The sequence below is a fragment of the Mauremys reevesii genome, linkage group 5 (genome assembly GCF_016161935.1).
Source record: "Mauremys reevesii isolate NIE-2019 linkage group 5, ASM1616193v1, whole genome shotgun sequence".
NCBI classification, from domain to species: Eukaryota; Metazoa; Chordata; order Testudines; family Geoemydidae; genus Mauremys; species Mauremys reevesii.
The window spans coordinates 139,552,868-139,575,628 of NC_052627.1; the positions used below are offsets into that span (position 1 = coordinate 139,552,868).

A 22,761-nucleotide genomic window follows, 5' to 3' on the forward strand; every position below is an offset into this window, starting at 1 on the left:
GGATCGAAGCACCATGATGCCAGTCAATATGGCTTTATGGGAAACAGATTTTGTCAGACAAACTTGCTATTGTTTTTTAATGAGATTACGAGTCTAGTCTGTGACGCTGGCAGACCAGGTGCCAGCTCATGCCAAGGTCCCCAGGTCTGAAGTGAACACTGACAAATCCATGGCTGGAATCAGCCTGGCTCCCCTGAGTGTTCGGGTTGTTAAGACAGGTCCTAGGATTATAAGAATGTGTCTAATGTTGAGACTTTACTGAATGCTGGTGAGTTGCTGCCAGCATTAAGCTCAGGGCATGTCTACACTGGCAGAGTTACACTGTTCGTCCAGGCTGGGCAGAGTTACACTGCCAGTGTAGACATGTAGCTCAGGGTTTGAACGGTGACCAATGAAGGGAACTGAATTCCTCCCTGCAACCTCCAGTCCCTCCTCCACTCACACCCACACAGCGAGGTGCTCAGGGACCACGGTGACCACGGGTTGGGACTGATGCTAACTGGTCTAGGGAGACCCTCTGAGAAAAGAGAGGGGAGGAACATTTCATTAAGCAACCATCCCTGCTGCAGCTGGGCGAGGTTACAGCAGGTAAGTTAATAGCATCCAGGGGGCATGTAGCCTTGGGGCCCAGGCTGTCCCCCTGACACCGCAGGGTCTCTTGGGTCAGAGAGGCTGGTGTGCAGGGAGGTGGAACCAAAGCAGGCAAGTGAGTCGTGCTGTGGGTGCTCGGGATTTATTGTTACCAAGAGCTGGGGAAGACGAGAGGTCAGCGCAGGCAGGTCCCTCATCACACGCACCAGCTGGTTACCACAGCCAAGCAGCGAGCCGCCCCTGCACACAACGCTGGCTGGAGAGGCTGGGGTATGGTACCGGGCCGTGCGATGGTACGGCACCTCGGCCTGGTCCCCGAGGGGAGGACAGGGAGTATGCTCCACTTACAAGTGCTCTGGCCCCGATGACAGGAGCGATCTGAGCAGAGCCATTGGCCGGACCTGGGGCGTGTGATCACGGATGAGCTGCTCCACAGCAACCGCGGGCAGTGGCACTCTGGGGCGGATGGGCCTGAGCTTTCCTTGGAAGACCCCTTCCCCTCCCTCTTCATAGAGTGCCCCATGGTGGGGCCCACGCTTCACACTGCTGCTGTCCCTGATGGCCACTCCTGGGGCCAGCTCAATGGAGTCCAGCAGGTTGCTGGGTTTCCAGTAGACATGGCTGCTGGGTTCAAGGCTTTTCCCTGTGCAAGGCAAAGGCTGTGCTCTCTTGTCTGCGTGGCTCGGACAGAAAGCCTGGGCCAGCCCACCACTCAGCATGGGCCCCGTGTCCTGGAGCAGCTTAGCACTAATGAGCTCTCCTAGCCCTGGCCCTTGGGCTGCACGGCTGTGGGACTTGGTACTCCTCTGGCCACGCCCTGAGACAGTTTTGAGAACTTCCAGCCGCTTGGCCTCAACATCTGGATCCAGCACCTCCACCTGAGGCTTGATCCAGCACTTGGGTAGACGGGCTGGGTCCAGCTTGGGCATGGCGAGGACTGTACCAAACTCATCGTACGTCACACCCTTGATGTTGGGGGGCCTGCCCATCTGGATCTTCAGCAGGTTGCTGCATGACATGGGCAGGAGCTGGTGAAGGCTGCCAAGATCCTCCTGCGGGGATTCCTCAGGCAGGGTCTGTGAGAGCTGCTGCCGGAGCAGCTCCTTCTCAGTCTCCTGTAGGGGCCTGGCCATGCTCTTCAGGCTGGCTGAACGCAGCAGCCCTCGATGGGCCCTGTATGCTTTTCTGGTCTTGGGCGAGGGGGGCGGGGCTGGCTGCGGAAGCACATTCTGGGGCTTGGATGACTTTGCAGACTTGGCCCCCCTCTCTTGAGAAGGCTGTTCTGAGGGGGGGGTTGCTGGCACCTCGGGGGATCCTGTGGAGGGCCGCGTCTCCTCATGGGAGAGTGTTTCCTCAGGGAGTTTGTCCAAAGACGCCTGTTGGAAATAGCCATTAATGTAGAGAGGAAGCCTCAGCGTCACAGGCCAGAGTGGCCACCACACCCAGGACAAGCTGTTGCCCACTTAGCGGCAGGGCCTGAGGGCCATTTCTTCATGCCCCAGCAAATGGGTGGAGGGCAAGAGCCAGGCCACAGTGCAGGGGGCCTTTGGGGTCAAGGTCGTCAGGGTCAGAGAGGGAGCTGGTTGGTGAGGTCATGCTGGCACATCACTCCTCCCACGCCCCTCCCAGTGGGCAGCCTTGGCAGGATGAAGGGCTGAGCTAACTCTGCTCTTCACCCTGCGTCTCCCCTCTACCCCTCCTGCCCAAGCAGCTCCAAGAGATGCTCCACCCCGGGACATCCTGCAACTACTGCAAGATCCTACAGCAAACAAATCCCTTTCAGTGCACGTAGCGACAAATGGGAACGAGCTGGGCCCCTGATCATCCTGTTCCTTTCTAACACATCCGCATCCTGTGACACCGCACCCCATGTTCTTCACAGTGGTATTATTCGGATAGGATTATGGCATAATTACAATGCATATTATGGGTCACGTAGGATGTCATTGAAAAGATTAAGATTGGCTGAATAGGATTATCCTATTTGTGTGCATGTATCATTTTTGTACCTGAAGTTATAAATACTGACTCTGTAGCTGTACTTCAGATGAAGTTACACCTGGGTAATGCCCGCTAGACAAGATGCTTTCAGTCTAGACAGCGGGTGGGGAAGGGCCCATTCAGGGTAATGGGCCGTTAGGAAAAACACGAGGCCTTGGGAGAAGGTTATTCCCCATCTAGGGAGCCTTCCTGAGAATGCTGCAGACAGCCTGTGAGTGACAGCTGCTGTGACTCTACAAGGACATGTGACCAGGCCACATGATGCTGGTGCTTCTCTAATTCTCTGGCCCTAGAGTACGAACCAGACTGAAGGCAGTTTCAGGTCTCATCTCCTGTGTCCTGCCAGGCCCAGAATGCCTCTGTCAGGACAAGCACTCAGGACCAGCCTGCTTCCCTCTCCCCTCCCTGCACTGCTCCAGGGCCAGTGCTCCCAAGGTAAGCCCTGGTGCTAGAGTACCTCTCTCTCCTGTGGGAACAGGGTCAGACTGGTTCGCATGACGGGGACTGAGCCCTGTGCCCATGAGTCTGTGACACAGGCCACTGGCTCTTCCTCCTCCTGCCAGGTGGCATCTTCTTCCACGGTGGCCTCCCCCTCATCCCGCGCCAGGAAGCGCCATTCGGCAATCTGCAGGATGGCATCCCGTGCCTGGCTGATGGTGAACGGGATGCACTGGGAAAGCAGAGCAGAGACAGAATGAGCCCAGCACCACCCTCTTGCTTCCTGACTTTGGCTAGAAGTGAGACAGGAGAGCAAGACTCCATCTCAGCTCCCATCGACACACCCCACCCATCATTGTGCCCTTGCTGTCCAGGCCAACTCTGACTTTGCCCCACTGAATCTAAGGGAGTCCAAGCTGGTGCAGCTCATGTGCTGAGTCAGAAGAGAGGCGTGTGGCCAGGGAGGTGACTGTCAGGACGGTGCAGGCTCGGGTACCCTTTCCAACTAAGCAATCTGCATATAGTAAAATAATCCATGTTGCACGAAGCTCAGCACTCCAGAGCACTGATGCAGTCCCACCCCTGGAGAGCAGAGGCTATTATCTCCATAACGGAGCTGAGAGGAGAGTCGAAGGTCAGGAGGGAGACGCCCATTCTAGTCGGGGTCTCATACCACACCCATCACCATGGTATCTGAGTGCCTAAGGGCTGAGGGCAGGACATGATAGCGCCACCAGTGGGATGAGTGTGACTCGGGGTGTACTCAGCCCGGGAGCCGTTGCCTGGGTCGATGGGAGCATGAAGACTTCTGTGGAAGCAGAGAGATTTCCCCTGGGGTTCCAGGAGCTCTCAGCCTGAGGGAGGGGGATACATACCCAGCATCGAGCAAGGAGCTGGGCAGCCAAGTCAGGATCACACAAAGGCCACTGCAATAGGAACCTCTTGCCCAGGGGCAGCTCCAGGTACCAGCATGCCAAGCGCGTGCCTGGGGTGGCAAGCCAAGAGGGGCGCTCTGCCGGTTGCCGCGAGGGCGGCAGGCAGGTTGCCTTCGGCGACATGCCTGCGGAGGGTCCGCTGGTCCCGCGGCTTCGACGGACCTCCCGCAGGCGTGCTGCCGAATCCGCAGGACCAGGGACCTCCCGCAGGCAAGCCGCCGAAGGCAGCCTGCCTGCCGTGCTTGGGGCAGCAAAATACCTAGAGCCGCCCCTGCTCTTGCCCCATCCCCTCCGGAAGCTCCATTTCTAGTGGCCACAGAAAGGGTCTGTCCTGGATCCCTGCTCTGCTTTCCTTCCTCTCCATGAAGCAAGCAGCAGCATAGAGCTGCTCCGAGCCAGATGGCCTGGTCCCTCTGGACCAACACCCTTCCCTGAAGCCCTTCCATCTGTTACCATATAGCTGTGTGAAACCAAGCACGTGTCCTCAGTGGCTTCCTACGGAATGCAGGCAGAAGCCAGGCCCTGCGGCTGGGTCCATTCAGATGTAGTGGGAACAAAGCCCTGTAGGGAACAGTCCTGCCCTGAGCCCGAAGCTGGGACCATCTCTACCGCTTGGATTCCATGGAAAGCCGCAGCCTGGCATGCTCACCTGCCGAGCCAGGTACACTTTATAGCACTCGTCCATCACTTGGTTTATCATCCCTTCCAGGATATCTCCCACTCCATCCTCTCCTTCCTCCATGGTGACCAGGGAGATCCATTCTGACTCAGAGAGGCGCCCTGGGACGATATCCACTTGAGGGATGGGTACCGTGGGGGGGCGTGACTTCTCCGCCCGTGACTTGGAGAGAGGCACACGGTCCCGGGACGTCATTTTCTGCAGGGAAATATGACGGTGCCCATCAGCACCATCCCATTAGTACTGTACCCATAAGAACATAAGAAAGGCCAGGCTGGGTCAGACCAAAGGTCCATCTAGCCCAGTATCCTGTCTGCTGACAGTGTCCAATGCCCTGGTGCCCCAGAGGGAATGAACAGAACAGGGAATCCTCAAGTGATCCAGCCCCTGTCGCCCATTCCCAGCTTCTGGCAAACACCATCCCTGCCCATCACTGCACATTGAGTGGCTGTTTCCAGAGAACTATCCACAATGACTCCAAGATTTCCTTCTTGGGTGGTAACAGCTGTGACGAACTGGGAATGTTCTTAATGTGTTCTTTGAATGCTGAGTGGGGAGTGTTGGCCTGGGAAGGTTGCAGGGCAGTTTTGCTGGGACTGTCTACATTGGGGATGGGAGACTTTCCTTGAGGGAGGATACCTGAGCACGTAACATGAGAACCCAGGAAGAGGGTTGGAGGTCAGGGGACACCTCTGCCTGGGAATCTGGACAAAGGGCGGGGGAGGAGCCGGGGGGAGGCTGAGTGAGAGGCTGGAGGGAGTTTCAGTTTGGAGCTGGCTGGGGAAATGGAGGGAAGCCCAGACAGGGCTCTGGTCTCCCCTGGCCCCCCAGATGGACCTGACTGAGGGGTCCCGTTGTCTGTACCTGCAAGGCCTGTCTTGGACTGTGTTCCTGTCGTCTAAATAAACCTGCTGTTTTACTGGCTGGCTGAGAGTCCCGGTGAATTGCAGGAAGCCGGGGGTGCAGGGCCTTGACTCCCCCACACTCCGTGACAACAGCTCATTTAGACCCCATCATTTTATATGGGGTCTACCCAGGGCAACAAGCAACGTGGGCAACAGGGCCACCAGCTGGGGATAACGCTGAGTGAAGGACCAGGCTAGGGTGCCCCAGTATGGCCTGCTGGCCACAGGCAGTTCCTGCACTGTACACTGGCCCACAGTCACCCTCAGCTTTAAAATGGATGCAAGGGGCACGGGGACTGGGAGGCAGTGCCCTGGTGCCTCTCCCATCCACTCCTCACAGGGACACCAGGGACTGGTGACAAGGATCTGTGCAGGGCTTCATGTGAGTGTTGTTCTGGTATCTCCCAGTACTGGGAGAAAGCGAGGTCTAATGGTTAGAGTGGAGGTCTGGACATCAGAACTCCTGGGTGCTGGAACATTCCCCAGGAGGGACTGGGCTCTCGTGGTATTCCCTGCCTTTAGCGCTGGGGACCTTTGCTGGTCACAGAACGCAGGGGAGTTCTGGCGAGTGACGCTGGGACAATGAGGACAAGCAAGCAGGCAGTTCAGTGGGGGCCTGTGGCGTTGGCCTCCCCTCCAGCACCTCTGTGCTGCTGTGCCTGCTGCTGGGTGGTGCTAGCTCTGCAGGTGAGAAGGGAAGCATCAAGCAGAGAGGGCAAATTCGGCAATGCTGCATCTCTCAGTACCTGAGCTCCAGATAGTCAAAAGCTTAAGATGTCCCCACTGGGGGGGGGGGGGAACGGGGGCAAGGAGGGGCCACAAAGCAAGTCAATGTCAGAGCCAGAAATAGAACCCAGGGGGCCTGGCTCTCCATGACAGAGCATGGAGTGTGTGTGTGTGTGTGTGTGTGTGTGTGTGTGTGTGTGTGTGTGTGTGTGTGTGTGTGTGTGTGTGTGTGTGTGTGTGTGTGTGTCACTGCCTCTCCTGACACTTTTTATTTGTGACCTTTGAGTCACTGTGTCCTAACAGCACCCACCAGCACCTCCCTCAGTCACCCCCAGCCATGCCCCTCCCCACTCCCCCACGTCTGCACCTGCACCTGTGCCCCCTCCCAGCCATTGCAGCCCCCACCCCAGCACTGCCCTCCAGCCATGCCCCTCCCCACTGCACCCCCCACATCCAGCACCCTGAGCCATGCCCCGCCCCAGCACCCTGAGCCACGCCCTGCCCCACCCCACTGCACCCCACCTCCAGCACCCCCACCCCAGCGGTGCCCCCTCACCGAGCCGGCTGGAGCCCCCCTTCCGCGGGCTGCGTCCCCGTCACCAAGGCAACGCCAGCCCCGTCCCGGGCCGTGATGTCATCGCCCTGCGACGGCCGCGCCCTGAGAACGCGCTGCGCCGTCTCCATGGCTGCGGGGGACTCGGGGTGAGCGGGAGGGATCGGGCCCCTTTCGACCCCCTGCCTCGGGCTCTGCCCCGGCCCCTCCAGCGGCGGCCCCCGCCCCGGCTCGCCCCCCAGGATGTACCGCAAGGAGCGGAGCGTCCCGCTGAAGAGCAGCAGCTCGGCGCTGTACAACAACCTGAGCGTGCTGCCCCTGCGCGACAAGCAGCTCACCTACTTCGCCGCCGTGCACGGCAGCACCGTCAGCCTGGCCAGCGCCTCGGCCGACGGGCTCAGCGTCTCCCACCGCCAGCTGCAGGCCAAGGAGGGCGGCCTGGCGGTCAGCGCCTCCATCGTCACCCAGGTAGGGGGGCTCCCCGCCCGCAGGGCCGGTGCCATCGCGCAGCGAGCTGCTCGGGGCAGGGCTGCGGCTCACCCCGGCTCCCTGCCCATGGGAAACCTGAGCTCGGGGGGGGACCACGGGCCTGGGGCAGCGCCAGCCAGGAAAGTCAGCCCGACCTGAGGGGAGAGGTTGGGGCTGGGGCCCAGGCCCTGGAGCGGGTTCGGGGCACAGACCCAGTGTACCCAGGGGGTTAGCGCACCGGGGAGCGTAAGGAAGGGCTCCTGGGTTCTCTCCTGAGTCTGCACTAACTCACCGGGCACATGGCCCAGCCTCACGTCCCCTGCCCTTCCTCGCGGGTAGGGTGACCAGATGTCCCGATTTTACAGGGACAGTCCCCATTTTGGGGGCATTTTCTTCTGAAGGCGCCTATTACCCCCCACCCCGTCCCGATTTTTCACACTTGCTGGCTGGTCACCATACTTGGGGAGAACAGCTCTCTCCTTCCTCCCAGTGGAGGCCACAACAGCCTCGGTAGAACTCGGGGGGCAGTTTGGTGTCAAGCCAGGGCCACCCAGAAATGGCTCTAATCCAGCCAGCATTGCCCCAAAACACTACCTAGACCAGGGGTAGGCAACCTGCGGCACGCGAGCTGATTTTCAGTGGCACTCACACTGCCTGGGTCCTGGCCACCAGTCCGGGGGGCTCCGCATTTTAATTTAATTTTAAATGAAGCTTCTTAAACATTTTAAAAACCTTATTTACTTTACATACAACAGTAGTTTAGTTCTATACACCTCTACCCCGATATAACGCGACCCGATATAACACGATTTCGGATACAACGCAGTAAAGCAGCGTTCCGGTGGGGGGGGCGGGGCTGCGCACTCCAGCGGATCAAAGGAAGTTCGATATAACGCGGTTTCGTCTATAACGCGGTAAGATTTTTTGGCTCCCGAGGACAGCGTTCTATCGGGGTACAGGTATATTATAGACTTATCGAAAGAGACCTTCTAAAAACATTAAAATGTATGACTGGCACGCAAAACCTTAAATTAGAGTGAATAAATGAAGACTCGGCACACAGCTTCTGAAAGGTTGCCAACCCCTGTAATAGACCAATACCATTATCAGGATTCTTTTTGTTCTTAATATATTTTTAAAACTCCTTATTGTTCTTAACTCTGCTGGACGTATATTTTTCCTTGTGTCCTTTGACTTCCTGTATCAGTTTTCTACAATTTCTCACTTCTGATTTATATTCATTACTATCAAATTCCCCATTCTTCCCTTTGCTATATGTTACAGCTGCTTTCACTTCCCCTCTAAACCTGGTTGGTTTTTTTTTAAACCAGCACAGCCTTCTTCCTCAAGTGTGGCTTTCGGGGCATCTAGTAACGTGTTCTTAAATGATTCTCAATCATCATTCATACTTTTTTAGTTAAATTCTTCCTCACAGCTGATTTGGCCCATAATCATTTTCAGCTTTGTGAAACTGGCCTTGTAAACACCAGGTATATCTATTACTGGTCTGGACTTTATTCTGTTTGTACATTATAAATGGGATCAAGTCATGATCATTTGTACCATTAACTTTTAGTTCTGCGATCAGTTCCCCTTTAGCTGTTAGGACAAGATATCATGTAGAATTACCCAGTGTTGGCTGCAACAGCTCCTTTCCCTTTCAGGCCTCCTGGTGTGTCCTGCCTTCTCGAGTTCTCCTGGTCCTGACCTCTCAGAAAGGCATCCAGGTAAGAGTGCTGCTTCCTTTTCTAGGCTCTGGGAAAGGAGGGGGTGGGGCCTGTGGTGGAGAGCTCTGTGTGAACAGGTTTCAGAGTAGCAGCCCTGTTAGTCTGTATCCGCAAAAAGACCAGGAGCACTTGTGGCACCTTAGAGACTAACACGTTTATTTGAGCATAAGCTTTTGTGGGCTACAGCCGATGAAGTGGGCTGTAGCCCACGAAAGCTTCTGCTGAAATAAATTTGTTAGTCTCCAAGGTGCCACAAGTGCCCCTGTTCTTTTTTCTGTGAGAACAGTCTCCTGAGCTGCAGGAAGGTCAATGGAGGCATGTCATAGGGCATGACTGCCCCATAGTACCCTCTGCTGGGGAAGTCTGGCTATGCAGGCACTTCCTGCCTCAGTTTCCCTTCACCCAGGATTTCCTGTCTCTCCCAGGGTTTTACGTGGCTCAGACCTCCAGCTGGGTCATTCTCACAGTGCAGTCCCCTTCCAGGGTAATAAGTCCCAAACAAACAAGGTTTTTTCCCACCCACTTGGGCCCCTCTTCAGCCCAGTCTCCAGGCTCAGTTCCCTGTCCCTTCGGAGTTTCTCTAATCTCTCTGTTCTGAGAGAGAGCACTGCTTCCCTGCACTCCTTCCTCAGGAACACAGCTTGCGCTTGCCTGTCAAGCCTCTATTAAACTGTGTTCTCTCCAGCCAGCTTAGGCTGGGAGACAAGTAATTATGGCATAGGCCTGGTGTGCTGGAGCTATGGCCCGACTTGAAGTGAAAATAGCAACCAAACCCCTAGCTCCCATCACGTCTGGGTTTATAGTATTATTTGTTGGCTTTCAGCACTCCTGTAAAAACCATTCCCATCCCCTGCACAGATGCGGCTGGTTGAACAGGGCTGGCTAATCCCAGGCCTCTTGGCCCATCTTGGCAGCTACCTGATACAAGGTGCCTTCTGGAGGCCCTTGTGTCAGGGACTTTGAGGGCCCCAGATAACAGGGGTGCCTCCCCCCTCTCTGGAAATCTTTGGGGGGGCAGCACTCGGGGTTTCTCCTGATGGCTTCAAGCTCATTGACCCCACCCAGAAGTGACTCTGCAACGAGCTGACCAGGTGTTTTCACTCCCCAGATGTACGAGTCAGACGGCTCCATCATGGTTTATTGGCATGCCCTCGATGTCTTGGAACCACCGCCAGGTAGATATAGATCCTAGCTGGGGGCAGTGCTGCAGCAGGAGCCTAGGGAGGAGGGCTCTGCAGAGCTCTCCCCCCTGCCACCAACTGCCCTGGAAGGGCAGGATGAACCATGGGCATGGATTTTGTGTGGCACAGTTTGGTTTCCTCCACCCCAGGAGCCAATAGCCTGTAGGGGGCTCTGGCCCAGGGAGCCAGCAGAAGGGAGGATGTTGGTTTTATTTAGGAATTAATTCCAGGATGTCTATTGCCCATGTCGTGCAGGAGGTCAGACAAGGTGACCCCAATGTTCCTTTCTGTCTAGACAATCTAGTTTCTCTGTGATCTGGCCTTAAATCAGGGTGTCTGGGTCCCTCACACCTTGTGGCCCTGACTTTCAAAGTGTCCCCTTGTGGCCTGGAGTCTCCATCGAGCTCTGGGGTAGGAGCTGCTGCAGGGGTGTAATGGGGCTTCCGTTTCCTTCCAGCCCAGGCAGTGTTTGCTCGAGGGATCGCTGCCGCCAGTGGGCGCTTCATCTGCGTGGGTGAGTGGGGTAGGGAAACGGGAGGCTGGCGAACGGAGTGAGGGGCAAGGAGTAGGATCTCTGGTATCTACAGGTGCAGCAACTGGGCACCTAATCTTCTGCATGCTAGGGCTGAGGCCAGGTGGGCAGGGGAGGAGAGGGCTGGGAGAGCGGGGAAGCAACGGGCCTGCATACAGCAGCTGGGTGAGGGGGCTGGGCTGTGGATGTGCTGCACTAGGGACACTTGGGCCCAGGAGGATGGGAGTGGAGTGTGCGGGGAACAGGAGAAGGGTCTGTTTAGGCTCCTGAAGCTGGAGGAGTTACTGAGGTGAGGGCTGGGGAGAGTGTGAGGACTGGTTTGGGGTGTGGGGTGTGAGACTGGTTCCCGGAGGTGGGAAGACCAGGAGGCTGGTTCCTAGTGCAGAGTGGGGCGGGGTCTGGTGACTGGCTGCCAGTGGCATCTCCCTTGCTTATCCGCAGGGACTTCGTCGGGACTGGTGCTGGTGTTTGACATCCCCAGCAAGGGAACAAACATCACGCTGAGCGAGGTCCTGGAGGAGCATCGCGACTCCATCACTGACATCACCTCGGAGGTCGGTGAGAACCCGGTATGGAGCCCCCGGCACCGCGCACAGCTCCTATCCCAGGCTCAGCGCGAACAGCTGGCTGCCAGGCCAGGCCACATGGCTTACAGCCGGGTTGCCAAATGCCGGAGCAGCCAGTTGGGCCCCTCCTTCCTTGGGGGGTGCCTACAGCCAGCTGAAAACCCGTCTGTCAGCCCTTCCTCTTTCCCATGTGCTTCCCAGTGCGGGAGACACAGAGCTGAGGCCCTACCTGCTCTGCCTGGACACTAATGATGCCAGAGCCCTTCCTGGGAGAGCCCAGACCAAAATCTTTCGTGCCGAGGCTTTCCAGCAGCCAGGGTGGTCCTTACGGTGCCCCAGAGGTCAGTAAAGATGCCTCACTCCCACCCAGAGCCAGCCACCACAAAGACAGGGCTCACGGACCCCTCCCAGGGCTGGTACAGTCCCTGCAGGATGGGTACAGAGGTGGCTCAAACCCTACTCTCCCTTCTCCTCTGCCTCTCTTGTCCATGTGGCCTTCACCATAGCTGGCCTTCCGGGCCGGTCTCCTGCCACAGCCTTCGCTTCTTTTCATATCGCTTGGGTAGTTACCAATTCTGCTTCTGTTATCCTTGGGCTACCTCGTTGCCTTTTGCCCTAGGGGCTCCAGTTCAGGGCCTCTCTTGTTACATTGGGCAGGTCTTTGCTCCATGAATGTCCGAGCCAACTCCATTTTTGTTCCATAATTTCCTGTCCTGCTTTTGTTTCATCCTCCTCAAGAGTTCTTCGTTCGTGATTTTTTTTCTGGCTATCTGATATAGAGGGTTTGTCTAAGGCAACTGACAACTTGGAGTTTGGATAGTAAGGTCTTAATAAGTCTCCAGGTTTCAGTGCCATATTTACAATGATGTTACATATTCAAAGTTTAGTTTGGAGGCAAGATTTCTGTTTCTGCAGATCGGCCTTAGAGATACAAAGGCCCATCTGGCTCTTGCTATTCTGGCTGTAATGTCTTCATCTGCTCCACCTGTTTTACTTACAGTGCTGCCAAGGTACATGAAATATCAGACCTCTTCCATGTTGGTTCCAGAAAGTGGTACTGTATTGGTGGTTCTTGGTGTGTGTTGATTCTCATGGTCTGAGTTTTCTCGGTGTTGATTTTCAACCCTCCTAATTGTGCATAGGCCTAGAGATTATTGATTTTAGCTTGCACGTCTCTATGGGTGCAGGATAGCAAGTTGATTTCATCTGCAAGATCAAGGTCCTCTAACTTCTGTGTGAAAGTCCATTGTCTCCCCCTTGGTTGTTCTGTGGTCTCTCATTACCCAATCTACTACCAGTAAAAAGATCACAGATGACACAAAGCATCCTTGTCTGATGCCTGTAGTAACCTTGAATGGTTTAGTCAGTTCACTGTCATGTATTGCCTGGCTGGTGATGTTTTCATAGAACCTCTGAATGATGTTCACAAATTCCGGAGGCTTTCCATAGTGGCGTAGCAGCTTCCATAAACCTGTCTAATCCACTGTACCAAAGGCTTTTTGGCAATCCCCACAATTCCTATGAAGTGGAACTCTTCTGGCTCTGTCCCCACAAGTGCCACAAGGACTCCTCGTTCTGTTTGCTGATACAGACTAGCACAGCTACCACTCTGAGAATAGCAACTGACCAGCTCAAGACAATGAGGACATCTTAACAATAAAGACCTTGGAACAATTAAATTGATGGAGGCAGCACTTTAGTCAGCTACTTTGCCTAAGCCCAGTGCCAGCACCGGTCTCTCAGCCAGCTGGGGGCCATGAAAGCCTCCCTGGACTCAAGGCCATTTATTAGCAGGGTCGGACTGTATCCACTCCCTTAGTATCAGGGCAGCCGTGTTAGTCTGTATCCAGAAAAACAACGAGGAGTCTGGTGGCACCTTAGAGACTAACAGATTTATTTGGGCATAAGCTTTTGTGGGTAAAAAAACCTCACTTCTTCAGATGCCTGGAGTGATAGTTACAGATGCACTCCCTTAGTGTGTCTGCCTCACCACCCTTAACCAGAGCTCTCCGCATCCTCGCCCCGCCTCCCACGTTCCCACTGGGGCCGTTGTTCATTCCAGAGGCAGCGGCGGCCAGTAAAACCCTTTGGGATGAAAGCGCAAGAGACAGGTCAGATCCAGTCACCTGGCATGTGGGTGTCCCTATGCTGCATAACACGGGGCAGCCCTCGGATTCTCACGCTCCTACAGCCCAGGCCCTGCCCACTGGAACCGAAGGAGTCTCCATCCGCTGTTCCCAGGACAGGGGAGGTGCCACACAGCTGAACAGTTCTCAGTCCGCCCACTAGAGGCCAGTGACGTGCACCAGCTCATTAGTTACTCGGAGAAGGATGGTTCAGTGTCAGTGTCCTGGGAGCTCATTAGGTTATAAAGCAACTTTCCTGCACTTCTGCCAAAGAGCTATTTGGTGACTGGTTACTCCGGGGCATCCTGACTAATTGCTGACGGCCCCGTGCTCTGGCTGGGAGGGGTCCCATGGCACGGCACTGACGGCTGCTCCTCCCATTGCAGGATGGGGCTGCTGAGCTGGTGACTGCGGATGACTCCGGGGCCCTGTGTGTCTGGAGAGCCAAGGAGGAGTTCTCCCTGCTCACCAAAATCTCTGCCTTTGGGTAAGGCCGGGCGGGGGCTGCCACAGCTCCTTGGGGCAGCGAGATGAGCCCAGAGACACCTCCCCGGGCCTTGCTAGAGGTGGGCCCCAGGCGAGGGGGGAGGTACCTGCAGGCAGAGAGGCGGGAAGGGGGAAGCCCATAACTCCCCCTCCCCGGTGGAGCCAGTGGGGCTGACATGTCTGCTTTGTGCCCAGGTGGACCTGCTCCTCGGTGAAGCTGTGGAACGGGGTCATTGCTGCTGGCTATGGGAACGGGCAGATCCGGCTGTACGAGGCCACGAGCGGGGCCCTGCGTGCCACGGTCAGCGCCCACGCTCGCTGGATCTACGCCCTGGACCTGGCCCCCCTGACGGGGAAGGTAAACCTGTGCGAGGCCTCCCGGCAATCCCCCGGCTGCACGGCGCCGCCTGCCTCCCTGCCAGCCTTCTGAACGCCACTTGGCTCAGCTCCTCAGCCTGCCTGCCTGAATCCTCCACTGGGGCTGGGAAGAGCTGCAGCTCCCACACTAGCCAGGAGGGGGCACACACATACCATTGCATTCTGCCACCCTCTGCCCCAGGTGGTGCCTGCTGTCCTGCCCGAGGGAGAGAGGCCCGAGCCCCGGAGCCAGTGTGCCAAAGAGTAGAACTGCCTCAGTCGCTGCATGCAGCAGGCTTCAGCAGCATCTGGTGGCACCGGTGCTGAGAGGCTCTGCTCGCTGCAGTGAGCACTGGGCCTGAGCTCAGAGGCTGGCAGAGCCCTCCCGCCACCTGCAGCCCCCTCACCGCCTCTGTTCTGCCTCCCACTGCAGCTGCTGTCAGGTGCCGAGGATTCCTATGTCCAGATCTGGAAACTCAGCCGGAGCCCAGACACCGGGGACATCGAGGTGAGTGGCCAGTGCTGTGATGCCCACACGCCCCTGCAGAGAACCCTGGGGGCTAATGGTCCGAGCATGGGGCTGGGAGCCAGGAGCTCCTCAGTTCCAGTCCTGGCTCTGCCACTGACTCTCAGTGCAACCTTCAGCCAGTCACTGCTCCTTTGTGCCTCAGTTTCCCCCCGTGACATTCCCCCACTGCCACAAGGGGCTGTGAGGCTGAGCTGGGGACTAGGTGGCCTAGTGGCGCCACAAGGCCCCAGAGTGCCCTGCGGCAAGAATAGGTGAGGGGCCTGGGCCCCCTTCCTCGTTCTAAAAGCCACCCCCCTCCCCCACAGCCCCAGTCCAGCTCTCCGCTGCCCCTGCCTATTGCCCTCAATCCATGCACCCCTCTAGGGCCTTTTGGCTCCCCTCCTGCCTCCCAGTGCCCGGATCCACCCACCTAGCCCTGGTTCAGAGCTCCCCACTCGGTCTCCTCCAGTGCTGCACCAACCCCCTCCCGGCTCTGATCCAACCCAATCCCAATCCCCCACCCTCAACAGCTCCACCCAGTTTTGATCTAGCTACCCCTCCCCCAACCCTCCCAAATTCCCCACACTTCCATGCGGAACACACAACAGCCAATGGTTTTACCTTGCCCTCTGTCTCGGGTGGGGGGGGGGCTGTCTGACCCCCATCGACTCCCCCACTCCCCCGCATGTCCCCCACCACTACAATTCCCCACACCTCTGCATGTCTTTGCCAGTTACTGGTGCCAGAGGGGCCCCCATATCCCAGCCACCCTCCTGCCCCAGGGGGCCAGCTTGGCCTACTCTGTCAGGCCCTGGCATGACCACACCCCTTGCACTATTCCAGCTACTCCCCTGAGGTGCTCATAGTCTCAGACTTCCTCTTCCCTCCACAGGCCCTGCCCTGCTACCCCCGCCCCCCAGCCTGCACCTCTGTCAGCTCCCCTGAGCTGCTCTGTCTGCCCCACTCTCCCCCTCTTCCACTGACCACATCCTCCTCCCCACTGAAATCCCTGGCAGCCTGGGGAGGGCATGCTGTGCCTCCATTTCCCTCAGCGCTGCCCCAAGCCTGGGGCTGGTGTTGCAGCGAGGGAGGGGCTGGATGCTGGGGAGGGGAGAGAGCCCCCGAGCGTGGTTCTCGTATCCCTGTGACATTCCAGTCCCCAAGTTCAGATGAAACACTTCTGTGTCCCCTTGCTGCAGCCAGCAGGGGGCGCCTCGTGCCCGTGCCCCGGGGGGATTCCAGGGGAGGCCTGTCTAGCCCCCCGCGTCCAAGGGCTCTCTCCTGCCCCCTGCAGATCGAGCACTGCCACTCGGAGTGCGTGACTGACACCCAGCTCTGCGGCGCCCGCTTCTGTGACCCCGAGGGAAACGCCTTCGCTGCGACCGGCTACGACCTCAGCGAGATCGTCCGCTATGGCCAGGTCTAGGCTGCCCTGCTGCGGGGCGGGGAGGTACCTGCCGGCACCGTGCTGCTGCAGCATGTTCCAGCCCCCCTGCCAATGGGCCACTGTGACTCAGGGACGCTGTGCAGACCCCTGGCTCCCGTTGCACAGGGGCTGGGGCCACTGCATGCAGCTGAGGATGCCCCCCCACCCCCCCCGGGTGAACAGACACGGGGAGCTGAGGTGGGGGGACATGCACAAAGAAGTGGGGGTGGTGCTGCTGTAGCTAAATGGAGCCCAGATCTCTTCAAACTTCAGGGTCCCTTTGGTCAGACACCTGCCCACACCCCCTGGCTGCTCATCTCCCCCCCTCTCCTGCCTCCATGATCTTTCTTCCCTGTGGGCAGGGCAGGCAGCTGACATGTGCTGCCTGGGGCAGCTCTGTTGTGCTGGGCCCCTTGCCCAGGGCCCCTGCAGGCTGTGATTCCCCTCTGCTCCTGTATGGAGACCAGAGCCTGGAGAGGTGCAGAGCTGGGCAGGCCCTGAGTTGTGGGGTAGGGTAGAGTAGCTGAGGAGCCAATGAATCCCTGCTCCCAGGGAGCCCACCCGGCTCCTTTCCTCCTTTGAACACGGGCTGCAGAGAGCTCTCGCCGAAGCCCCTGTTGCTACTCGGGACATTGCACAGCTTCTGAGCAGGCCCAAGCTGGAAGAGCAGTCGGCTCTCAGCTGGGCTGGCGGCGGGAGAGGCAGTGTGTCCGAGAACACGGAGCACGTGACTGGGACTCAGGAGACCTGGCTCTGCCACGGGCCTGCTGCATGATCTTGGGCAAGACCTTGCTCTGTGCCTCAGTTTCCCCATCTGTAAAATGGGGACAGGCTCACTGCCCTCCCCTGTAAAGCACGGTGAGCCCTACAGCTGGAAAGTGCTAGAGAAGAGCTAATACCATTCTCCCCTCAGCTGCCTAGAGGGGGAGCCCTCTCAGTAACCACCCAGCTGGGGACAGGCAGGGTGCCTGGACTGACATGGGAACAGCTGCTGTGCTCAGCTCCCCCAGGGCAAGGAAGCTGCAGGATGCAGGCTCCCCCCTGGAGCCCCTCGCAGGCTGGATTGCCCATGTGCCCTCCGGCTCTCAGCCCCAGATACGGCCCCCTGAAGAGCTGCAGGGAGGAGACTTGGAGCTGGCATGGCCTGGCTGAGGGGAGGCAGGGGCTGGCTGTAGCCCCTCTCCAAGAGGGGGTGACATGCCCCTTTGGGCACAGGCTGCTGCCCCAGCCTTCCAGGAAGGTTCTCAGGTGACGGAGTGTTTGAGGCTGGGGGGGGGGCCTAGTCCCTTGGAAACGCTTGTCTTAGAAAACCAGGGAACCCGGGGTGGCCCAAGAGGCCGGCGTTCTCCTGCTGTCAGGAAAAGTGCATGACATTTCCCTTCCTCTGCTGCTGTTGGGTGGGGGCCTCAGCCTGCCGCTAGCCGTGGGGGTCCTTTCCCATAGTACCAATAGACCTAATTAGACGCAGTGCTGAAGTAGGGGGTTAACCCCGCTGGCTGGGCTAAGCCCTGTTCAGTGCCCCGTAGCCCCTGTAGCGTGTTAAACGCAGCATGCTTTGACCCTGCCGTGTAGCGTTTGTGTGTGCTGTTAAACAGCTGCCAGTGCTCACCCTAGAGGTGGCTGCATTTCACCAGTGGGTGCATGTAGAATGGTGGAGGTGAAGTGTCTCTCCTCCAACCCAGCCCTGCTTGCACGAGGCTCTGAAACCCCTGCCCCTCCCCAAACTGCCCCTAGGCCCGTGTATTGTCTCTGCCTTGGCCCTGGGCTCTATCATCCCCTCTGCTGCGCCTGGCCCTGCAGCACGCGTGGAGGAGCAGTGCCCTTGGCCCAGGCCTTGACGCAGCTGAGCAGGCTCCCTGCTACTGGAAGTACCACTGCAGCAGCCTCTCCATAGCTTCGCTTGGGCGCCCAGGGCGTGCTGCTGCTGCTGCCATAAATCAGCTTGAACCCTCCTCGTGTGCCTGAGCTCATTTATGGAGGGGGAGGGCCTCTGGGAGGATGGTGGGGGAGGCTGCAGGCGAGGGTTGGGGGTTCTGGGGGAGGTTGGGGAGCAGAGGGGGCTTACCCCTCGCGGCAGTGGAACCTGGGGAACTCCTTGCCAGGGGATGCTGAGAAGGCCAAAACTAACAGGGCTCGGAAAAGAACTCGATAAGTTACTGGAGGCTGGATCCGGCGCTGGCTGTTAGCCAAGACGCTCAGTGACACAAGAAAAGACGGTTACTCACCTTGGAACTGTTGTTCTGCGAGGTGGAGGTCACCTCCATTCCAATCAGGTGTGCACACGCCACCGGCACGGTTCTCGGAAACTTTTTTCCCTCAGCAGCTCCCAGCGGGTCGGCCTTGGAGCCCCCTGGAGTGGCACCCTCTGTGACGTTATTGATATAATCTGGGACCATATAGAACATGGTTGCAACCAAGGTCCTGCAGTGGAACCAAATCTTATGTAAAGGGGGTCATATAAGGTGTCTAAGACCAAGTTATGGGTTGCTGGTTAGAATTATGCTGTCTGGGTGCATGTGTCATTTTGTAGTTGAAGTTATGAATATTGGCTCTGTACTGTCTGTACTTCAAACTTGTGCTGTGCTTCTGGGTGATATCCCAGACAAGTTGGTGTTAGCTCTGCCTAGCCTGCTTGATGGCCCATTAAGGACCATCAGCTACACAATTGACCCATGGAGAGAAGGCAGACACGCCTTGTGACTCAGCAAAGTGCAGGGACTGGCCCATGTGACTCCAGACTCCATTTTGCTGTAATTTTCCACAGTAAGGACAAAGAGATTCTTACACCTAGAAAAGCCTATAAAAGGCTGATGCCTCATCTCCATCTGGTCTTCAATCCTGCTTCTTACCTCTGGAGGGACTTTGCTACAAACTGAAGCTCTGAACAAAGGACTGATGACCCATCCCAGTGGGGGATGTTCTCCAGAGACTTGATTTGAACCTGCAGTTTACTCCATCACTGCTACAAGCCTGAACCAAGAACTTTGCCATTACTGTGTGTAATTGATTCAATTTAACTAATTCTAGCTCTCATCTCTACCTTTTTCCTTTTATGAATAAACCTTTAGATTTTAGATTCTAGAGGATTGGCAACAGCGTGATTTGTGGGTAAGATCTGATGTGTATATTGACCTGGGTCTGGGGCTTGATTCTTTGGGATCGAGAGAACCGTTTTCTTTTATTGAGGTGTTGGTTTTCATAACCATTCATCCCCAGGACGAGTGCACTGGTGGTGATGCTGGGAAACTGGGGTGTCTAAGGAAATTGCTTGTGTGACTTGTGGTTAGCCAGTGGGGTGAGACCAAAGTCCTTTTTGTCTGACTGGTTTGGTTTGCCTTAGAGGTGGAAAACCCCCAGCCTTGGGCTGTGACTGCCCTGTTTAAGCAATTGGTCCTGAATTGGCACTCTCAGTTGGGTCCCGCCCGAACCGCATTGTCACAGTGGCGTAGTCGGCAGGATCCACAGAACCAGGTCAATTAAGCTTTGGGTCAGAACCCCACACTATCCAAATTTGAAATTTGGGATTGAGAGTTTGGTTGGTTAAAGATCAGTGACCATGAGACAGAAAGCATCAGCAAAAGCAATGAAACTGCAAGCCTTGATGGACAGCCTGCAGTTTGAACATGAGCAAAAACTGGCAGAAATTCGAATGGAAGAGAAGCAAGCCTTGGCCCAGCTGGAGAAAGAGGCTGCTGAGAGAAAGAAAGAGGCTGCTGAGAGAGAAGAGCGAGCTCATAAGGGGCGTCTGGAGCTGAACAGGAGACTCACAAGATGGAACAGGAGACGGCCAGACTCCAGCTCCAAGTCAAAAAAGCAAGGGAAGAACGGCAGAAACTGTATCCTCTTGAAAATCCAGTTTATAACGGTGTTGATATGTGGTATTACTCTGGGCTGTTTGCTGTGTTTAACCAGTTTTGCTATGGCCAGGGAGGGGGGAGTCTAACCGGGTGGGTAGCTGTTTGTCTGTGAATGAAGTTTCTGAGTGTCTGTCTGATGTCTCAGAAGTTAATCTGGGGTTAGATCAAGAGCAGAAAGATCTCATGGATCAGGAAAATGTTTCTCAGGAGCAAATTAAAGTGAATGGTCAGGTGGAAGCCCTAACTGAGGAAGGAGAGGGGTTGATTTGTGATGGGTGATGGATTGTTGGCTAGTGCAGCTTGTAAAAGGGAACCTGAAATGGGTAACTGTGATTTGCTGGAAGTAGCTCAGTGTAGTGAAAAAAGCAGCAGCTTATCCATGGGGAGTGTCAATGTGCCTGGTAGGGAAAGTTTGGAGGAGCCTAGGCAGCCTTGTGAGCTGATGGCTTTGTCTAATCAGCAGTTGGGGCAGACAGGGATAATGGAAGATGAGTGTCCCTGTCCCTTACCTGTTTCCTGTGTGGAGAAATGCGACAGTGAAGGGAATGTGCCTGTGTCTGTCAGGGGTATTGACTTGCCTATGGGGGGAGCTACCCCAATCTCCAAGCAGTTGTCTGTGAACAGCCCTGTGTGCTGGGACAAGGGAAATGAGCTCCCAAGCTGTGTGTCTGGTGAAGGAGAATGTGTCTCCGGCTCTTCTGTGTCTGTGGAGCAGCCAGAAGGGGCCTTTCAGCCTGGGAGGGTTGAGAATAGTGCAGTTGTCTCGGAGTTGGTTGTAAATACAGCTAAAGCCCAGGAAGGGAATGGTCCTAAGTTTGGGTCTGCTGGGGAGAATGGCCCTGTGACTAGGTTGCATCCAGTTAGTGTCATAGCAAAATCCCAGAGACCAGACAATTCTGGTGCTTGTAGTTTGCCAGTTGCTAATGTGTGGCTGGAAAAGGGTGTAGCAGCTCTGTCTGATCAGGGTGATACCCTAGCCAGGGCACAACGGGAGCAGAAAGGTGAGTTAATTGTGTTACCTACTGACAGTTTGACAATTTGTAGCAAGAAGGAAAAGATTCCTGAAGTTGTTCATGGCCAAGGGAAGGAGACTGCTTCTGACCTGTTGTCTAGAAAGTCTATACGTTTGCCTGAAAGGGGATTGTGTAGAGATCTGCCTGGTGGGCCAGAGGTGATTCTGAATGTAAGTGAGACCCAGCAAGAGTCTGTGATTGCTCAGGAAAGGGTTCCTTTAGAGCAAGCCCTAGGTGAAGAGGGTGAGAGCAGAATTTCTGAGAGGGGTGAATTGCTGCTTAGAAAAGCTCATAGGGAAAGGAATCCTCATGGTAGCCTGTGCAAGCAGTTTACTGCAACTAAAGGGTGTAAACGTGATTTAATCAAGGAAGTTTCAGTTCCTAACAGCCAGAAATTTTCTGTTGTGAATGGATCCACTGACTTTCCTTTTGAAAGATCCAGTGTGGGCAGCTTTGAAAAGGTCTCAGGTGGAGTAGAAGCTGTTAAGAAAGTTGAGCAGCTCTATAACCAGATGGCTGTGTGTGGCCAGCTTGTTGGGAAGACAATGCTGTTGGGACAGGAATGTCTCCATGCTGAATCTGTGAGTGAGCAGTCTGTGCTTCAGGGTCTGAGGACAGATTCAGTTACTGGCGTTTCAGAGCAGAACAGTTTTATGGCTGGAGGCTTGAGGATGCAGGGGAGAGCAAGCCAGCTCTCACCCTCAGACCCTTTGGATTGGTGTGGTATCTCTGTAAGACAGAGTCCAGCCTTGGAATCCATAGCAGCTAAGAAGTTAAAAGCTAGTGTTTGTGTTGATGCGAATTACCTGCCTGTCTGGGAAAAGAAAGACTTGCTAATAGCTGTTAGCACAGAGAGCCCACCCCATCAGCCAGTGACTTCTGTTAGGCAAAAGCAGATCCAATCCACTGTTGTTCAAACCAAGTTTTACCTTGAGTTTGTAAAGAGATTCAATCATGTTATTGAACTTGACTTTGATAAACCATTTCTGTTATACACTGGTACGGCCTCTAGCCCAGCACTAGCTGTGTGAGACAGACCCAAGGAGGGGGAGCTCTTGGGATGCAGTCAGTGATGTTTTGTCATCCCTTCCTGCATCGATTTTGCGTTGGGGGTGTGACGTTATTGATATAAACTGGGACCATATAGAACATGGTTTGCAATCAAGGTCATGCAGTGGCACCAAATCTTATGTAAAAGGGGTCATATAAGGTGTCTAAGACCAGGTTATGGGTGGCTGGTTAGGATTATGCTGTCTGGGTGCATGTGTCATTTTTTAGTTGAAGTTATGAATGTTGGCTCTATGCTGTCTGTATTTCAAACTTGTGCTGTGCTTCTGGGTGACACCCCAGACAAGTTGGTGTTAGCTCTGCCTAGCCTGCTTGATGGCCCATTAAGGACCATCAGCTACACAATTGACCCATTGAGAGGAGGCAGATTCGCCTTGTAACTCGGCAAAGTGCAGGGACTGGCCCATGTGACTCCAGACTCCATTTTGCTGTAATTTTCCACAGTAAGAACAAAGAGGTTCTTACATCTGGAAAAGCCTATAAAAGGCTGATGCCTCATCTCCATCTGGTCTTCAATCCTGCTTCTGACCTCTGGAGGGACTTTGCTACAAACTGAAGCTCTGAACAAAGGACTGAATGACCCATCCCAGCGGGGGATGTTCCAGAGACTTGATTTGA

General features: G+C 55.8%; 2 protein-coding genes across 4 annotated transcripts; one reads left to right on the plus strand and one right to left on the minus strand.

Moving 5' to 3' along the window:
* Window positions 1–717: 717 nt before the first annotated feature.
* On the minus strand, window positions 718–6,905 carry C5H2orf81 (chromosome 5 C2orf81 homolog). The gene is made up of 4 exons (XM_039541073.1): window positions 6,832–6,905; window positions 4,615–4,842; window positions 3,050–3,262; window positions 718–1,967 (listed from the first exon to the last, which is right to left on the minus strand). Exons 2-4 carry the CDS (start codon window positions 4,837–4,839, stop codon window positions 936–938), a joined length of 1,470 nt encoding a protein of 489 aa, XP_039397007.1. The 5' UTR covers window positions 4,840–4,842; window positions 6,832–6,905; the 3' UTR covers window positions 718–935.
* WDR54 (WD repeat domain 54) lies at window positions 6,903–18,165 on the plus strand. 3 transcript variants are annotated; one of them, XM_039541086.1, is made up of 9 exons: window positions 6,906–7,296; window positions 8,961–9,023; window positions 10,132–10,198; window positions 10,662–10,718; window positions 11,178–11,290; window positions 13,815–13,915; window positions 14,110–14,272; window positions 14,705–14,779; window positions 16,074–18,165. In XM_039541086.1, exons 1-9 carry the CDS (start codon window positions 7,072–7,074, stop codon window positions 16,203–16,205), a joined length of 996 nt encoding a protein of 331 aa, XP_039397020.1. In that variant the 5' UTR covers window positions 6,906–7,071; the 3' UTR covers window positions 16,206–18,165. The 3 variants fall into 3 exon arrangements, with proteins under 3 accessions (XP_039397021.1, XP_039397020.1, XP_039397018.1); XM_039541084.1 differs by having other exon boundaries at window positions 6,908–7,296; window positions 11,178–11,305; XM_039541087.1 differs by lacking the exon at window positions 13,815–13,915 and having other exon boundaries at window positions 6,903–7,296; window positions 11,178–11,305.
* The last annotated feature ends 4,596 nt before the right edge of the window (window positions 18,166–22,761 follow it).

Coding starts and splice junctions, on each gene's coding strand:
- WDR54 (XM_039541084.1), top strand. CDS start 7,072: ATGTACCGCAAGGAGCGGAGCGTCCCGCTGAAGAGCAGCAGCTCGGCG. Junction 9,024..10,131: donor CCTCTCAGAAAGGCATCCAG/GTAAGAGTGCTG, acceptor TTCACTCCCCAG/ATGTACGAGTCAGACGGCTC. Junction 10,719..11,177: donor TGGGCGCTTCATCTGCGTGG/GTGAGTGGGGTA, acceptor GCTTATCCGCAG/GGACTTCGTCGGGACTGGTG.
- C5H2orf81 (XM_039541073.1), bottom strand. CDS start 4,839: ATGACGTCCCGGGACCGTGTGCCTCTCTCCAAGTCACGGGCGGAGAAG. Junction 3,263..4,614: donor AAGTGTACCTGGCTCGGCAG/GTGAGCATGCCA, acceptor CTGCTTTCCCAG/TGCATCCCGTTCACCATCAG. Junction 1,968..3,049: donor TGTTCCCACAGGAGAGAGAG/GTACTCTAGCAC, acceptor TATTTCCAACAG/GCGTCTTTGGACAAACTCCC.